Source organism: Acomys minous (assembly GCF_964271855.1).
Source record: "Acomys minous genome assembly, chromosome: 17".
NCBI classification, from domain to species: domain Eukaryota; kingdom Metazoa; phylum Chordata; class Mammalia; order Rodentia; family Muridae; genus Acomys; species Acomys minous.
The window spans coordinates 51116021-51133615 of record NC_140500.1 but is presented as its reverse complement, the minus strand read 5'-3'; the positions used below and the strand labels follow the sequence as shown (position 1 = coordinate 51133615).

At 44.7% G+C, this 17595-nt stretch overlaps 1 protein-coding gene across 2 annotated transcripts in view; it reads right to left on the bottom strand.

The window, feature by feature from the left end:
• The window catches only part of ADAMTS9 (ADAM metallopeptidase with thrombospondin type 1 motif 9), a 166776-nt gene that overhangs the window by 104071 nt on the left and 45110 nt on the right, over positions 1 to 17595 (bottom strand). For both annotated transcript variants that reach the window (XM_084766612.1, XM_084766613.1), the window contains exons 13-19: positions 14288 to 14469; positions 14062 to 14198; positions 11631 to 11748; positions 11334 to 11429; positions 4615 to 4781; positions 4397 to 4526; positions 3569 to 3695 (exon numbers count right to left, since the gene is read on the bottom strand). In XM_084766612.1, the coding sequence (XP_084622738.1) occupies positions 3569 to 3695; positions 4397 to 4526; positions 4615 to 4781; positions 11334 to 11429; positions 11631 to 11748; positions 14062 to 14198; positions 14288 to 14469 (957 nt within the window). The remainder of the gene's footprint in view (positions 1 to 3568; positions 3696 to 4396; positions 4527 to 4614; positions 4782 to 11333; positions 11430 to 11630; positions 11749 to 14061; positions 14199 to 14287; positions 14470 to 17595) is intronic.

The following is a 17595-nucleotide window of genomic DNA, read 5'->3' as shown; positions in this document are numbered from 1 at the left end:
TTCTGACTTCCTCCCTACTCTGATCTGCTACCCCCTGTGAGAAGACAGGGATAAAATCCCCTGGCTTTCTTATCTGCAATCAGAACTGCTTTTGTCATCCAACCCTGTGCTTCCGCCTCCTGTCCTCACTTGGCCTCCGTAGCGTTAAAAAAAAAAGTTTTTAAAAGTTCACTCTAAATGGGGAGTTTGGAGAATAACACATTGACCTAACTTTTGATTTTTTTTTTTTTTAAAATCAGGCCAAAGCTTTATTTGGTATTATGAAAAGAATATAAATGAAATGCAGAGTATGTCAGCAGACATTTGGGTATGAATGGAAGCTCTGAGACTTATTAGCAGAGAGAGCCTGCATCAGTCACTTCATCTCATGGAGTGTCCTATTAGGTGGGGGGGGGGGAGGGGGAAAACAGGATCTGCTCCACAGAGGGGTTAAGTGGGGCCAGGTGGGTTTAGGAGCATCTCATACCCGTGGAAGACACTCAATAAATTAGCCGTTATTACTCAGACTATCTTTGGCATTTTATTCTCCAAGCAAATTCTATTTCTGCCCCCTTCCCTTAGTTTTCTACAGTGCTGAAGAGCACGCTCAGGGGTTATTGTGAGACAGGGTCTCACTGTGTATCTTAGGCCGGCTTCGAACTCTCAATCTTCCTGCCCCTGTTTCCCTACTTCCCTCACAGATGTAAGGCACAGTGCGGAGCCTCAGCTAACTTTTAGACACCAGCCACTGAGAAGGCAGGCCCCTTGCGATATTCTGTGTAACCTGACGTGACACTCTTCTGAGTTGAGTCTACCTTGTCCTGCATCAGCTTTTAAGATCTGTGTGAATATTACTCTCACTCAACAGCTTCCAGTGCAGGAGAAACTAGTGTCATCACACCCTGAATTGTGGCTCATATTGAGACTGCTCACAGAGAACAGAATGTGGCTCTCGAAGTAACCGTGCAAACATTAATCTACTTTGAAAACCGTACTTGCTGGGTAAGCTTGGGATAGGATTATCAAATATCATTTGTTGGTTTTTATGGTCGTATTCTATTTCTTGGAATGCCTTAGTTCAGACCTGATTTCTCTGCCACTGTAAGAATAGGATGCTTTATGTTGGAGGCCTACGGTGACTGCATGTATCATTTGGGATGTGACTAGCCCCAGGGAGTCAGTGGAGAAATAACACGTAAGGAGTCCTAGTGTGGAAGAACGGATGGGACGGGACAGATGCAGGTAGAGACTAATTCTTCGTATGTGGGATTCACAGCACAAGACGCAGCATGAGCGTCATTTCACAGCACTAACAAAGTAAGAATGCAAACAGCTTTCTTCTAGAGTTGAAGCACAAAGGCTCGCCTATGGGATCGGCCATCGATAAGCCTCCGCTGCTGTGTTAGCCGGTGTGATCTGGAGCAATCTGCACAGCAGCACTCAGTCTTAATATCTTTACATGTAAAATAATGATAAGATCTGTGCTACAGCTGTGGTGGTTTAAGTAAGAATGGCCCCTATAGATAGGCTCATATATTTCACTGTTATCAGGGAGCGGGACTGTTTGAGAAGAATTAGGAGGTGTGGCCTTCTTGGAAGAAGTGTGTCACTGCTGGTTCAAAAGCCTATACCTTGTGCCCCCCCCCCTCACCCTACACACACCTAAGGATCAAGATGTAGCTCTTAGTTACTTCCTCAGCATCATGTCTGCCTGCTCCTTGCCTTGGTAATAATGGACTAAGGCCCTGAAACTATAATCAAACCCCCAAGTAAATGCTTTCTTTTCTAAGAGTTGCCTTTGGTCATGCTGTCTCTTCATAGCCACGCCACAATGACTAAGACAGTGGTAGTATCTGTAAATTTTATAGACTATTGATTGTATTAACGGGATAATAAAAACCAGCCTATTAATGTGGGGATATTACATACAGCTGTTAAAAATAGTTCTTAGCTTAGTGAGACCCTGTCTTGAAATGCTAAGAGAAGGCTGGGGTTAACTCAGTGGCAGAACACTTGCCTAGCATATTCCATTCTCTAAGTTCAGTGTCCAGTACTGTAAAAGCAACAACAACAACAACAGACACAACAACCAAACAAAAACCCAGATCTTGGAAATGGCTTACTCTGCCCTAGTCACTTGCAGGATGATGTACTATAGACGGATTTGGAGCAGTCTGATAATGCAGTCTTCCTCAGCTTGTTAATCTTGCATCTCAAGGAAGTTGTGCAAGAATTCAGTGGCTCTTCAGCTTCACCGTTACTTGAACCCCACCACACCCTCGCAATCATAGGATGCCTTAATTCTGACTTAACTAATTTAACTCAATTGAAGCAAATAGGTTTATATGGGCATTATCTAAAAAAAAATACTGCCTAATGTTTACTCCCCCCCCCCCTTTTTAACGTCTTGCTTTTACAATGACGTTTGTCCATACTTTTGACAAGCCAGTGAGCAACCTCACCAGTGACAACATCTTTATAAAAAAGTGTGATAGGGTAGGAAGAACGACACTGATTTTGAAGTCAGAGCCTCTGACAGGACTGGAAGATCTATGGCACATGTGTCACCACTGCCCCTCTGACTCCTAGGATAGAACACTATTAATTGACCATAGCACGTTTTTCTCTCAGACACACAAGAGGACATTATCATCTGTACTCTTGCGCCTGGTAGCGAACACTGTGAAGAGCTGGCATGCTGATGTGGAGCTTCAAAATGCTCATGTCTTTACTCTGCTACTTGTGAATGGAGAGGCCTATTGCATCCTATACTATTCTATGCTAATGAGTGGAGTGGAGAGGCCTTATTCATTCTTGTACTATTCTATGCCAGTGAGTGGGGAGGCCTTATTCATCCCTGTACTATTCCATGCTATTAAGCTCTCTTCTATAAAAGGGCAGAGCAGTCACAGACTTGGCTTGTAGATTATACAATACAGCCTTCCAACTGTTGGATACGTACATATGGCACAGTCAACCTCCCAGGCAATAGAAACACTTTAGAAGTTTCCACCCCTCAATATTTCTCTCCATCGGATGCAATATCTTTCTTAAATACAGAATTGTAGGAACACCTAGCTAGTCATATTTGGATTTTCTTCTCCTTGCTTCCATGCCTCTAGCTTAATGCATAACATTTTCCCTCTATCTCTTTCTATCTCTGTTTCTCTGTCACTGACTCCCTCTCTCTCTCTCTCTCTCTCTCTCTCTCTCTCTCTCTCTCTCTCTTTCTCTGTAGTGTGGACTGAAACTGATGTGCACATGAATTCTGTGTGGCGCCCACTCCATGAGGGCTCTTACATGAGCTGTGACTCAGTGGCAAGGCCACACCCAGTCCATGAGCTTTGAAGATCAAGTGAGAATGCTTTCTCACAAGTGCTATGCTCTGTTAACTAGTTCTTATTCTTAGGAGAATGAGAAATCCAGAGGTATAGATCTTGGCTAGACGGTTTCAGAACTGGCTGGAGCCTGTGTGAGGAAAACTCCGGAAGGCTGGGAAAAGACTGGCAACTCTTAACCCACCACAGAAACTCCCCTCAAGCCCAAGAGTGTCTCCAGAAGAAAGATGCAGGGAAAGCAGAGGCCGCACCTCAGGTCACAGTCCGTGCCGCACGCTTCAGTGACAGGTCCTGGCTGGGGCAACAGGTCACATCTTTGATCAGAAACGGTAAGCTGATCAGACTCCCTGGTGCAAACAAGTTTTCGTCTCCGCTCCCCTAAGCAAAGAGTAGGATGACCATTATGCTGAGTAAATCACCTATTCTAAATTACTGAGATCAAGGACACACCTATGGTTTGTTTTTTTACTATAAAAAGCTAGATAGTAAGTATATTCAATTGTGTTGGACATAGGGCCTCTGTCACACTTCTCAGCTCTACCAGGGACAGGACAAAACCAGCTGCTCATAGACAGCATGTTAACAAATTGGTGTATCCGTGCTCTAGTAAAACTTTACCAATAAAAAGAAGGACAGTGGCTGGATTTGATCCTGCTGCTATAGTTTGCTGACCCTAATTTAACAAAAGGAAACAAAACTAACATAAATTATGGCCAGTAAAACCACATGGTGTTAAAATTAAAGTGGCAGTATTGATTCTGCAGGGTTTCACACATATGTTCAAACTTCCTAGGAGGAAGATGTAGCTGACCTGACATGACCTGCGTCTTAGAAAGTTCAGCTGACTACCAAAATAACCAGAAAGGTCCAAGTAAACAAGATGAAAAGGCGCATGCGCGTAGAAAGGCTTGCAGACGGCGTGTAAGTAGTTGTTCTTTAAAACAACAAAAGCCCCTGACCCTCAAAACAGTCAATCAGTAAATAAGTAAAACGGATACCCCCCATTCCCCGCCCGCGTCCCCCCACCCCCGCAAATTCCTCAGACCCATAAAAGCGGAAGCTCTTGAGCGGATGGATACCTTGGCAGGGCTTGCTGCATGCTTGCCACGGCCCGTGACTGTTCCAGTAAAACTGCTGAGGTTTGTCCTCAATTGGAATATTGAAAGAGTACCGCACATCGGGGTTGTACAACTTTCCCACTGACAACACCTGCAACGTGTGGAGAGATTGGAGGGAAGTCTGCGGGCCTGCAGTGCCGGGAGGAGAGAGCCGCCGCCCACGAAGCCCAGTGTTTTACCTGAAGGAGAAGCTCCTCCTCAATGCGGTCAGTACAGTTGAGTCTTTCCACGACGTTGTCGGATCCGCTGTACTCAATCACGGCGCTCCCCAAGCGGACCTCCCTTTTGGACATTGAGACGACGAAGTCTCCGTTTAGCAGGAATTCACCTTTACTGTTTGATAAAGCTGCAGGGGAGAAAAGAGAATTGGGGGAGGTCTTGCCAGGGACCAGCTGTGTTGAAAAAAAACAAAAACAAAAAAACCACCCTGATTGGCAGGCAGGGGGCCGTCAGAAGACTGGGGGCTTCTCAGCCAGATAGATCATGATTTCACAGCCTTTGGCTCTTGCAGTGTGCTAGCTCTGTGACCTTGGGGAATCAATCCTTCTTGGTCTCAAGTTCTTTATCACCCACCCGTTATGGTGCCTATGTAAATTAAGTGAAATATAATATAAAGATCCTCATCAGCTTGAAGTCAATTATACAATAGCATGGTTGCAGGGTTATAGATGGAGGCGCAAGAGCTAAGATCTGACACACAGGTCGCTACCTGGAGTATGGACAGCAGCCCCAGCAGGAACAAACGCGGCGGGGAGAACCTACTGGGAAAGTTCAAAGTTCCAGAAATTTTTGTTTACAATGAGGTCTCCCCTGGGAACCTTAGTTGGGCCAAATCCACTTGCAGCCTTCCTCCTCCAGCCTCTTCCTCCTGAGTGCTGGGGTTTTCAAAGCAGGAGCCGCTAGGCCTGGTATAACCAAAAATTCTCTCCATTGAGTTGAATCCTAAGAACCCATTACTTTTCTACCGCATGATTTGAAAGGACAATCGATGTGAAAACACCCGTGGGTCACATTTCTTTCCATCGCAACAGCTGCAGCATGGTTGAATCCTTTGGTTGGGTATAAGGTAGGAAACAATACATTTTCATATTTTTAGATTAGTTTTTTTTTTTTAAGATGAAAATCTCAGTGAGGGGTAGCAAGAGGGCTCAGCAGATGAAGACACCTGCTGCCAAGTCTGACAACCCAAGTTCAACCCCAGGACCCTCAAGCTGTCCTCTGACCTTCATGCACACACAGTGGCACATGTATGTCACTTACACTATAGACAGAAAATGTTAAAAGCATATTTTTAAAACCTTGATGACATCGTTTCTCCTTAGCACCTACTGTAAAATTCTGGCCTCATTCGAAGCCTGTCTTCTATACCTGGTCCCATTTCCACACGCCCAGCCATTCCACTACTCAGCAAGCAGCTTGCAATGCACTACTTGTCACATCTCCATGAGGCTGGTCAGTCACACGTTACACATTTGTAGATCTGGATTTTCAAATGAGATAACGTATGCTTTAGAAACCACTACGTTAATTTACCAAGGCCAGACAGCTTCTAATCTTGGGAATCTGTCTCCACAGCTTATGAGACACTAAAATTGTCCCAGAGGAGAGTCAGCAAACATTTGTCAAGTAGGCAAATTCACTCATCCATTCTTTCCCTTGTTTACAAACAGAACCGAGACTTGCGTAGGCCACAGCTCTTTAACAACTTGCCATGTTTTGCTAAACCGCACGAACCTGTCAGTACAGTTAAAACCATTTCACAGCTCCCATCTTTAAACCCCAAGATCTTAACCTTTAGGAGGCCAGTGAAAGATGCTGCTAAAAGAGTGAAGGAGTAACTGAAGCTGACACCTCTGAAAGCAGAACAGAACGCTTCCACCCTAATGATTAGTCCCTAGCTGGTGTGACCCTCAGAAAACCAGGCCTCACTTACCCTTAGCTCCTGAAGTGGGAGACCTGCCCGCCAAGTGAGATGCCAGGTTTTCAGTAGACTTCAAGTCAGAAATGAGGTTGTTTCCTTAGCATCTTAACAGGTTTCCAAATCAGGTCACTTAAACATGCTAGCAGGGTGTGTTGTCAACCCCACTGCCCAGTTCTTTCAAGGTAAGTCACACGCTAGCTACCCCAAAAGGGGGGAATGAAATGCCACATTCCAGAGTTAAAAATTGAACACCAACCTGGCTTTGTCTTCAAAGAATATGGTTTCCTCTATCTTAATCCCCAGTCTCTTACTATGGCTTCAGCTGCTGTTCGTGTTTCTGCAGAACTGGGGTGAGGGTGGGGGTGGGGGGGAAGGACCTCCACTCTTCACTGCATGCTTCTTATCCCAGTTAGTGCTGAGCCCACAATGACATAAGCCCTCAAATGATATAAAAAGCCTTCTCATGATTTGTTCCTACAAACGATTTGCCCACAGGTTTCTGGAAAGGTACCAGTGAAACGAAAACTCTGGCTTTCTCTTGCACTGCACGGATGTGTGATTTCCCACTGCCCAAGTTAATCCTGGGCTAAGGCTCCCAGAGGCAAATAAGTCTTACAAAAATGGTACATTTTCTCCTGAAGAGATAGGAACATGGCAGGGCAGTCCAACATGGTTTTAGCCTAACAAGAGGAAGGTGACCTTTGACTGGCAGGCTTTCTGCTCCAGTACCTCGTGAAACAAATCGTTTTCCCAAAACCAGAGTCTCCTGCTCCACTTCCTGCTAATGAGATTAGGGAAGCTAATTTCCTGGGTTGCTGTCCCTCCTGTCACAGTCATCAGAACCAGGCTGCTACAGAGCTTCCACTAGAAACGTTTTCCTCTTCAAAACACACAGGAAGAGTGTGAGCCTTGACCAGTCTTCACACAGCAGTGAGGGATAAGGATGAAGGTTGCTTAGCAACAGAACAGCAATGACTGGGCTTGGCAAAACAGGATGGTGGGTTGCTAAGTACCTGAAGCGATCTGCTAACAGCACCTTACTTCAAGCAAAGAGTAAATATGCCCATGCCTAAGCCTGGTTGGTACCAGATTCCGTCAAGAACCAGATCTTCCTAAGGAACCATGATGTGGTTACAGCTCCGAGGTCTGTTTTCACACTCAAAGTGTGTTTTCACACTCGATGGGCTGTGCCCTGCAATCAGTACTTGCACACTCATTTGCTTTCAGAGAGGCTTTCATGGGCTAAGCAGTGGCTTCCCCATATTACATGCTCCTGATGCCTACTCTCCTTTAACTGCCTTTTCATTCTTTCACAAGATTAAGAGATGTCCAGGAAAGATGAGAAGACTGTCAGCAGGTGCTGCCTGAGTTTAGACACCTGACATGTGCTGACCAGGATCAACAGAGCAGAGTGGGGGCCACTACTTGGACAGAAGTTATTTTCCCAAGGAAAATAGAAAAGAGACCTTTTCCTTTGGGGAAGAACAGAATATTCAACATGGCTTTTGGCTGCCAGAAAATTAATTTATAAGGGACATTTCATGCCATGCTCCTTAACTTAATTAGGATGAACTCAGAACATAAAAACTATTGCATTCTCAAATTTATAACTAGGTATGCGGAGGGGGGGGGGCAGAATGCCTGACATACTTTGAGCGATTATATAATGAGAAATGTGGATTCCCCAAAAGTAACTTGAAGGTAGTTTCCAGAAGCCTGTTAGTTATCATATTTCAATTCACACATGTGCTAGTGTGTGTATGTACATGTGTGCATGTCTCTGTGGGTAGCCAAACCTAGGGCCCAGTGAGTGCTCAATTGTAAACACATGCCTTATAGTTGAGCTACAACCTAGTCCTGTTCATTCACTTATAACGCTACCAGTTAATTTAATACTTGGTATTCAAAAGTAGATGCAGCTGTTTAGTGATTAATTACAAATAAGGCCTCAGAGCCTTTTGAAGAAGAGGAACCTTTATCTCCAAGAGAATTCCGTTGTCTGTGAAGCGCCAGCAATGACCGTTCAGCAATCCAGCCAATGTTTGCTCAGGGCTTCTCAGGAGCACATTGTATCAAGAAGTAAAGACGCCGGCGACAGCCCTGACCGTAAACTGCTGCAGCTGTGTGGGTTAGTAAGCAACAAGTCTTATTTCTACCGTGGCAAGTGCCTCCTTCCCACTGCTTAGCTCCAAACCTGAGAAGGTTTTGCTTCTGTTGACTCTAACACAGCTTTGACCTCTGTCTTTCTCCCTTTTCTTTCCCTCCTTCCCCTGCTCCTTCCCTCCCTCCCTCCCTCTCCTTCCTTCCTTCTTTTCTTTTGTTCTTTTTCTGAATAGGTCTTATGTAGCCCAGGCTAGCCTTAAACTCACTATGTAGTTGAAGCAACCCTGCAATTCTGATCCTCCTGACGGTATCTCCTGAGTCCCGGGATTATAGGTGCCTGCCATCATGTTCTGTGCATGGGGTGTAAGGGACTAAACCCAGCGCTAATGGGCCCTGGCCCATGTTTTTCCAACTCAACCGACAATTCATCAACAAATCAAGATTGCTCCAAACTGAAAATAGATGTAGACCCTTGCCACTCACCATCACCCCCAGGCTCCTCACTGAGTCCAAGCTACCAGAATTCCTTCTTATACCACCTTTATCTCTATCCTTTATTTTTGCTTTTTAATTTTTGACACAAAAATCTCCCTATGTAGCTCAGAGTGGCCTCAAATTCATCATGACCCTGCCTCAGCCTCTGTGCTAGAGTTAAGGGTCCATAACTACCATGCAAAGCTTCTCTTGGGTTCATTTTTTAAAAAAATTTATTAATTTATTTATATTACACCTCAATGGGTTCTTGCTATAACGTCCTAAGCAGTGTTGCTGTTCCCCCAGTGATGCTTAAGTAACAGCCAAATGTTCCTTTGAAAATGTCCAGCAACAGCAGCTCAGAGCCACTAATACTTCCTGTGCTTCTCAGAGTGTACAACAAAGTCCTTACAATAGTTACATGGTTCAATACGCTCTCTTCCTAAGAGATCATATCAGATCTCTTAAATCATATTAGATACCGTTTAGCCCTAAGATTCTCCATTTGCTTTCAGTGACAGGCACATGGGCCTCTTTCTGCTGTTTACAGGGTCCTACTTCAAAGGGTTTTACAAAGAGGGCCTTGGAAGTGGCTTAATGAGTCAGAACACTGGCTGCACAAGCATTAAGGACCTGAATACAACTCGCCTCCCTTGAATAAGATCTGTGTGGCTATACAGACATTAAAGCCCGGGCGATATGATAGGCAGACATAGAAAGATCATTTGCTGGCCCTCTGCCTAGCCATGGGTTCAGTGGGAGTCCTGATAAGACTAATAAGAGCAATGGAACAGGGAAGATGATAGAATCTTCTGGGTGCGTGCACACACATGTACTCTGCACACCCACACCCCCACACCCACACCCACACCCACACCCACACACACACACACACACACACACAGAGAGAGAGAGAGAGAGAGAGAGAGAGAGAGAGAGAGAGAGAGAGAGAGAGAGAGAGAGAGAGACTTCATAAAGACTCCCTCTGCCTAGAACGTCTTTCTTTAAAGGTCTGTCCCTATACTATAAATGTTTCAATTCCACCTTATCCTTGGATCCACTTTCTGTGTGCTGCTTGGATTTCCAATACCACTTACCATCTTTTGCCAATATGGACCATGCTTATTGTTAGTTTATTGTCTTCATTGACCCTTGAACAGAAGGCTTCAAGAAGGTAGAGCTTTATGATTTCAGCCTGTTTTGTTATGTTGAAAGCAATGCTGGTGCATAATACCCAAGTGAATACAGGGAGGAATGGTGACCCAGCAGAAGATGCTGTAGCGGAGTCACACAAAAGTTAGCATGACCCGCATGCCTGGCTAGAAAGGCACGGGTTCTTGCAGACATCTCAAAATACAGATGTAAGTTCTAATTTGATTCAACAAATATTCATTAACCATCTCAGCATGTCAAAAATGCTTGAATTAGACCTCTATAGACTTCATTCTGATGGGGAAATGGAATTCCTGCCAGCATGCTTTCAGAGAAACACGAAATCAAGTTCTTTTTTTTTTTTTTTTTTTTTTTAAACAATGACTACCCAGCCAGACAGCCTTGATTTCTTCTGGAGCCAAGTAACAGCTGTGGCCAAACTTTGAGGCAGGAGTAACCCAGTTGTACAAGGTGACCTGTCAACCCTCCTTTGGACATCCACACGTCTCCACACCCTTCATTCACAGGGCCCAGTGGGCAAATTTCATAATCACTTGAGGTGATTTGAAAAACAATAAATTGAAGTTGGTCTGGGTTGGAACCCACAGAAGTCTTTGGTGTGCTTTGGTTTAAAAACAAGGAATATATATGAACCACTTATGTGGTTAAGCCACAAGAAAAGATATAAAATAATTGTGTGATTAGATATAAGAAATACACTTAACTTTTAAAGGAAAAAATAAAGAGCCTATAATATAGCAAATTAGGCTGATTTTTCTAAGGATGGCTTAAAAAATGCATGCCATTATAGTCTCTTTTGGAAGAAAGAAATGGAGATTGATACAAGACATAATAAAACATTGAGCAGGCCTATGAAGAGTCTGATCCTGTTAGCGCTGATAACATACAAATTAAGTCAAACGATGCTTCTAGGAAAACGTTTGCAAGGCAGTTATACACGAGGCAGATGTTTTGAAAGAGCTCCACGAGATCCATGCCTCTCCACTAACCTCGGAGAGTGCTTACAAGGTTGGCTCAAATCCCTTACTATGGAGTACCGCAGCAACATAACCCTCGAGCCAATTATTCTGAGAGGGGATTCAGGAGAAGAAGCAAATTGGTGAATTTTAAGGTCATCTTCTTTTATGGAAGGGAGCTTGTCACGTGCAGCAGAGGAGGAAAGGCGGGAGTACCCGCCGCTCCAGAGAGCTGCAGGCTCTGTGTAGATGGCAGGGAGGTTTCTCTTACCCAGGTAGTTGTCATCTTCTGATTTCCCTGAGAAGCTGTGCTGCCGCACGTCAAGGCTGGTAGCACCAGCTGGAATTCGCACAACAGCATTGTAACCTGCAGAGAATTTGGCGGAAAAATCAGTATTCTGCTGGACTTTTCACATTCTCTAAGGACAGAAGAAAGGGAAGGCAATTTCCACCTACTGGAGCAAGGCTGATTTTTGCCCTTCACATTAATACTTTTCTGTATCACATGAAGTTGGCAATTTATGTTTAAACACTTTCTTCCCCCTGGTTCTAAGGAGCAGATTCTTACCGTAATGGACTGTGTTAAATGTTCCTGCCACTGTTTTGCATGAAGAATTGTCGCCACCACAAATCCCGCATTTATCTCTCCGGGCTTTTGAGTTTAAAATATGATCACATCCAGCTTGCTTTTTAAAAGAAAAACAATTGGAATAAGTGGTAAGTATTACAGAGATAATGAAATGGCAAGTTGTGCATTCCTGTCAATGATATGAATCCAAAAATAACAAGGAAGTCATCCCCTTAAAACTTGCAAAGGTTGAGAACTCAAATTGTCCACAGTTTGCCATGTAAGATGTGAACTAGAAGGATCCAGAGGGTCCTAGAAACCTACAAGAAGAAAATTATGATGGGCGGATTTGGGCCCAGGGATTCTGCTCAAACTATGGCACCAGCCAAGGATAATACGTACAGTAAACTTGGAACCCCTACCCAGATCTAGCCAATGGACAGGGCAGTCTCCACAGTTGAGTGGAGAGTGGAGAGTGGGGACTGACTTTCATATGAACTCGGGTACACCATATTTGACCATGTCCCATTGATGGGGAGGCCTAGTGACACTTAGAGGAAGGATAGCAGGCTGCCAAGAAGAGACTTGATACCCTATGAGCATATACAGGGGGAGGAGGTCCCCTCAGTCACAGTCATAAGGGAGGGGAGTAGGGGCTGAGTGGGAGGGAGGGAAGAATGGGAGGATACAAGGGATGGCATAACAATTGAGATGTAATATGAATGAATTAATAATTAAAAAATTAAAAAAAAAAGATGTGGCCATTGGAACAGCAATCACCTTGCAACCTTGATGCTGTTGCTATGTTGAACTTTCCAACAGCAGTTACAATCACTTTGAGGTCAACCAACCCGTTCAGAGCGGTCGCCTAAGACCATCAGGAAACATAGATATTTACATTACGATTCCTAGCAGTAGCAAAAGTACAGTTACGAAGTAGCAACCCAAAATGACTTTATGGTGGGGGTCACCACAACATGAGGGACTGTATTAAAGGGTTGCAGCATTTTGAAGGTTGAGAACCACTGCCCTAGACCCACCCATCTCTAGTGAATCAGAACTGGATTGTAACCAGTTTCCCAGGTTAAAGTTTGAGATGTAATAGTCTATGAATAAGCAGAGTAAATGAGTACATCTGCCCAGCAATGAAAACTAGAGGAGAACAGTGATGCTGGTGTCACACCAGAGAACTCCTGCACCTCTTACGGGACACTGCTGCTCATCATGGCTACTGGTGATGCTTAGAATCAGAATTTTTGTGTTGGAATGTTCCAAATTATCATGAGAAACTGGGAGTTCCGTGTGTCAAAATATTTCCTCAGCTTGCCTCTCAAAGTATGACATGGCAACTCTTTTTATCTAGCAAAGCAATGAAGAGGCATGTGCTAAGCTCCAGGGAGGATCCGGGCAACAGCCAAGCCTGCAGAAGAAGAGTCCTGGTCTCATCTCTGTTCCTCGGAGTGCACTTCTCTTTGACAAGCTCAGTGCCTTGCAATTGAGTGGGCTATCAAGAGAATCCACACTGTTGGTGCAGGCGGAGAGGGAGACAAACCTCTTAGGTACTGCTTCTTTTTAAATATTTATTTAACTTTATGCATGTAAATGTTTTTCTGCATATGAATATGAATCACACGTATGCCTGCAGTCTTCAGAGGTCAGACGAAAGCATCAGATCCTCTTTGAACTGCATGTAGGGATGCCTGTCAAGTGCCTTGCAGGTGCTGGGAAACCCTACCCAAGCCCTCTGCAGCAAGAGTAGCTGGTGTTTTTGGACAATGGAACCATCTCTCCGGCCCGTTAGGTGATCTTTCAACCAAACTGGATCCACTAGTAACTCTAGTTGGCTTGTGGGACACGTAGAGTGAGTGAACGCACTCATCAGCTTAGAGCTTGGCTGAGCTAGCAATGATTTCTGATTAGTTAAAACGCTAAATAGCATCATGGCCCTGAGAAGTCAGTCAGGCTCTTCACACATTGCCAGGGGTTTCTCAGCTCACTTTCCAACAGGAATGGGAGGCATGGTTTGGGTGAGGCGACTGTAGTTAAAAGGGAAAAGGAGACATCCGATGGAGGCTCGCTTTCCCGCCTTTGCTATGGAATACAGGCCATTCAATCTAGAAACGATATTTGTTAGGAAGCTCTCGGGTTTAACCTTAAGCACTCAGTTATAGTAAAGGGTGTGTGTGTGTGTGTGTGTGTGTGTGTGTGTGAGAGAGAGAGAGAGAGAGAGAGAGAGAGAGAGAGAGAGAGAGAGAGAGAGAGAGAGAGAGAGACTGGTATAATAAATATCCCAGGAGAATTTTTAGCCACACTTTGAGAAACACGCCCCGGGAGTTAGTCACAGGTAGAAGCAGTTGTGAGTCTATTAAAGGAGCCACAGATCAATTTGGTATAGGGACAGCTCAGTGAAGAACATGTCACATGGCCTCACCCGGCAAAGGCCTTGGACGCAGATGTCGTTGGTGTCCTGGCCACAGGGGGTCCCATCGATCACTCTGTCTCGGAGTTGGTAGTAGGCCGTGTTTCCCGCCACTCTGCAGAACAGCTTGCATCGGTCCTTCATCAAAACTAGAGAGGAAGAGCGTGATGCACTGTGACTTCCAAGTCTGGGCTGGCTGCCAGCTTGCCAGCCATAGCTCCAGCCCCAGTGCACTTACTTCCACTGTACTTGGGGACCCAGCGCACGCTGGGCAGCAGGCCATTGATGTTAAAGTGCTTGCCGTCGAAGTGAGCGCACTGCTCCTCCCGGAAGTCTCGCTTCTGCTTCAGGCAGGGCTCGGTGTTGCAGGATTTGAACTTCATTCTCCTCCCTACACAGTACTTCCCACCGTTTTTTGGCCTGAGAAAATGGGAAACAACAGACGCGATACATTGGAACTCATTTTTTTTTTCTACTCATCACCTCTTCACGTATGACTTGTGTGGTTTTAAGGAAGCAACTTTGAGTTAACAAGCGACAAAGGGAGAAAGACACGACTCTAGATCCCAGATTTGCACATGACCTCCCTTCAAGTCCTCTTTGCTTTTTACCTTGGACTCCAGTAAGTGTCAAGTTAGGTAAATCAGTCAAACTTTGCCTCAGCATTTACAACTGTGAAATGGGATGTGTCTAGCTTATGTCTGGATTTTGCGGCTGTTTTCTTTGAGACTAGCTCTCATGTAGGCCAGGCTGTCTGAAAACTCCCTATAGAGTTAAGGATGACTTTGAACTCCTAATTCTCCTATCTTTGGCTCCAAGTTGCTGGGATTACAAACGTGCATCACCGTACCTAGTCTTTTTTTTTTTTTGTAAACCTGCCTTGAGGGTAGCACGTCAAGTAAGAAACAGAAAGCCTGATCCTATGAGGGTGGGTTTGTCCTGTTCTCCTAAATGATTGCAGTCCTTCAACTTTAGGAATTTTGTAGGAAAAGGTAGTGCTGCCACTAGACTGTCCCCTGTCTGTCCTCCACGCCTAGACCCCTCACAGCCAGCCACAGGCACACACTTTCCACCATCCTGTCCCTCCCCAGCTTCTTTCCAACAACTCTTCTTTGGGCTTGGTTTATATAACAGCATGGCACACGCGCTGTATATTCATACCCACTTCATAGGAGAAGCAGACAGCGCCCTTGTTTCCTCACCTCTGTGTCGCTCAAGTAGGGCACACTCTGGTGAGACACCGTAGCGCCAATTCATTCTCCGCACACAGCGTTGCACAAGCCTTTTCCAGATGTGACCCAGAGTATAAATTACGCAACACAGCTATCAGCTATCAGCAGCTGGCCAGATTCATCACAGAGGCAGGGAAGGCCTCAGAGCCCAGCCACAAACACTGGAACAGCTCACAATACACAAGTATCTCAAGGACACCATGAGCTCCAAGAGAAGCGTCACAATTTTTCCGTCTCAAAGAATTTTTCAGAGTAATCCTAACGATTAGAAAGGGTTTTGCTTTGTTTTTATAAGCAGACGTTTTTAGGGGCTGGGAGACATCACTCATGACCATAAGAAGGCCAGGGGAGGCTATAGGTGGGTACAGCTGGTTCAGGCTTCTAGTCTTGCCCTCTCCTTGCTTTGCCCTGAGCCTCAGTGTCGCCCTTCTTTAAAATGAGTGCTCATGGCTGGGCACGGTGAGGCGTGTCTTTAATCCCAACACTCCGCGTATCAAACTCAGTCTGTGACTTTGTTTTCTGTGTAAAGGCAGATTATAATTTCCCTCTTCACTCTGCATATGGCTTTAATGAATGTAAGTGTGCCCTTTTGATCTATGTGTCTCCTAGACAATGTGGTTTCTATCTGATTTGTGTGTAGCATATAATATGAAAAGCTATAGCCATAAACCTTTCGGGATGGAAAACGTTAATCCCATAATTGAAAAATTTGTTTGGATGCGACTATTTTTTTTTTCCACGTAGGCAAATAACACTGAAGCTATAGGAAATTCAGCTTTATCTCCCAACTCAAACTATCCTTTACAGATACTTAGTGCCAAATTGGAATGGAAAGGACTTCAGGAAGCTGGGAGATTAATTATCACTCTGCGCAGCCAGCTTAGGTCATCCCTGCAAGCACATGTTACGCAATCCAGCCTGTGAAATTTGGGATCACACATGCTCAAGGTTAGGAAGGGGTTCCTGCAAACACCATCTCAGGTGCATTCTCCTCTTAAAGACGGCTGAGTTTTTGTCTACAAATGAGCTGGAACAGGAATATGCACTTCTTTGTTTATTTATATGAATTAGTGCAATCAGATTTGGGTTAGGAAAAAAAAAAATCTCTCCCGAAATAGTGAGGTAGGCTGATTGCTATGCTTCCAGGCTGTCAGACGAGGCTGCTGGTTAGATGGGGGAGAATCCCTCTGTGAGAGTCAGGTGAGGAGCTGGAGAGGTCGGCCCTAGCTTTACAGACCCTTTCTAATGGGGGTGCTCTAGGGGACTGACGTCTGTACTGCTTCATTAGCAAACAGCTCTTCCATTTGTAACCAGTTCTCAACATTTTGAAAATAGTTCATTTTAATCAGTGCTTAAAAAAAAAAAAACAGGGGTTGTGGCAATTATTTAGCTTGGTGGGTTCTTGCCACCAGGTCTGACGATCTGAATTTGATCCCGATGTGAGAGAAGAGCACATGCCCTCAAGTCATTCCCTGACCTTCCTCGTGTGTGTTGTGGATGCACAAAACAAAGGAATAAATATGTAAAAAAAAAAAAAAAAAACATTTCTGCTGCATCTGTACTGACAAAGATGACATTTAGAATTTATTTTTTAAATGAAACATGTATGTCCTGGTTAAAAAAATTTTTTTTTTAATGTTCTGAATTTTTAAAGTAAGATTTTGTAAGCAATTTGCTATAGTAAGAGCCTGAGTGGGACATAATCTAGTTCACAGCCTTTTTTTTCCCCCCAAATGACAAATTAATTACTATTTTGAAATGTAGCCTATTTTTTTAATTTAAAAGCAAAATTGAAGCACCAAGGAAGGACAGTTTTCTGACATTCTTAGCTAGGCTTTGGTTCTGATTGTTTCTCTTTCCTAGAGAGAGGATTTTAGATAGCTTCTTGTTCCAGCCACCAGGGCTATCTAAGACAAATTTGAAAACAAACAACAGGAGTGGGACTGGGAGGCCTGACGGTGTCTCTTCTTGCCACAGTTCGTGCTTGGCGCACCAGCTTGCCCTTGTGGTGTTCTGTCTGTATCTGCTCCCTCTGAACGCACTACCCCAAACTCTAGAATACAATGAAATACGCCTGATCGCTAAGAGCAGCCAAGGCAAAACCAGCGTTTGTTTGGCGGTCCAACTTAATGAATAGAAGTAGCTCTGGAAAGAAAGAGAATACTGTGGAATTAAGGTGCTTGGGGCACCAGGGGTCTCACAGCCCCAGAAGTCCACCAGCTAGCGCTCTTTCTCTCTCTCTCCCTCTCTCTCTTTCTCTCTCCCTCCCTCCCTCCCTCCCTCCCTCCCTCCCTCCCTCTCTCTCTCTCTCTCT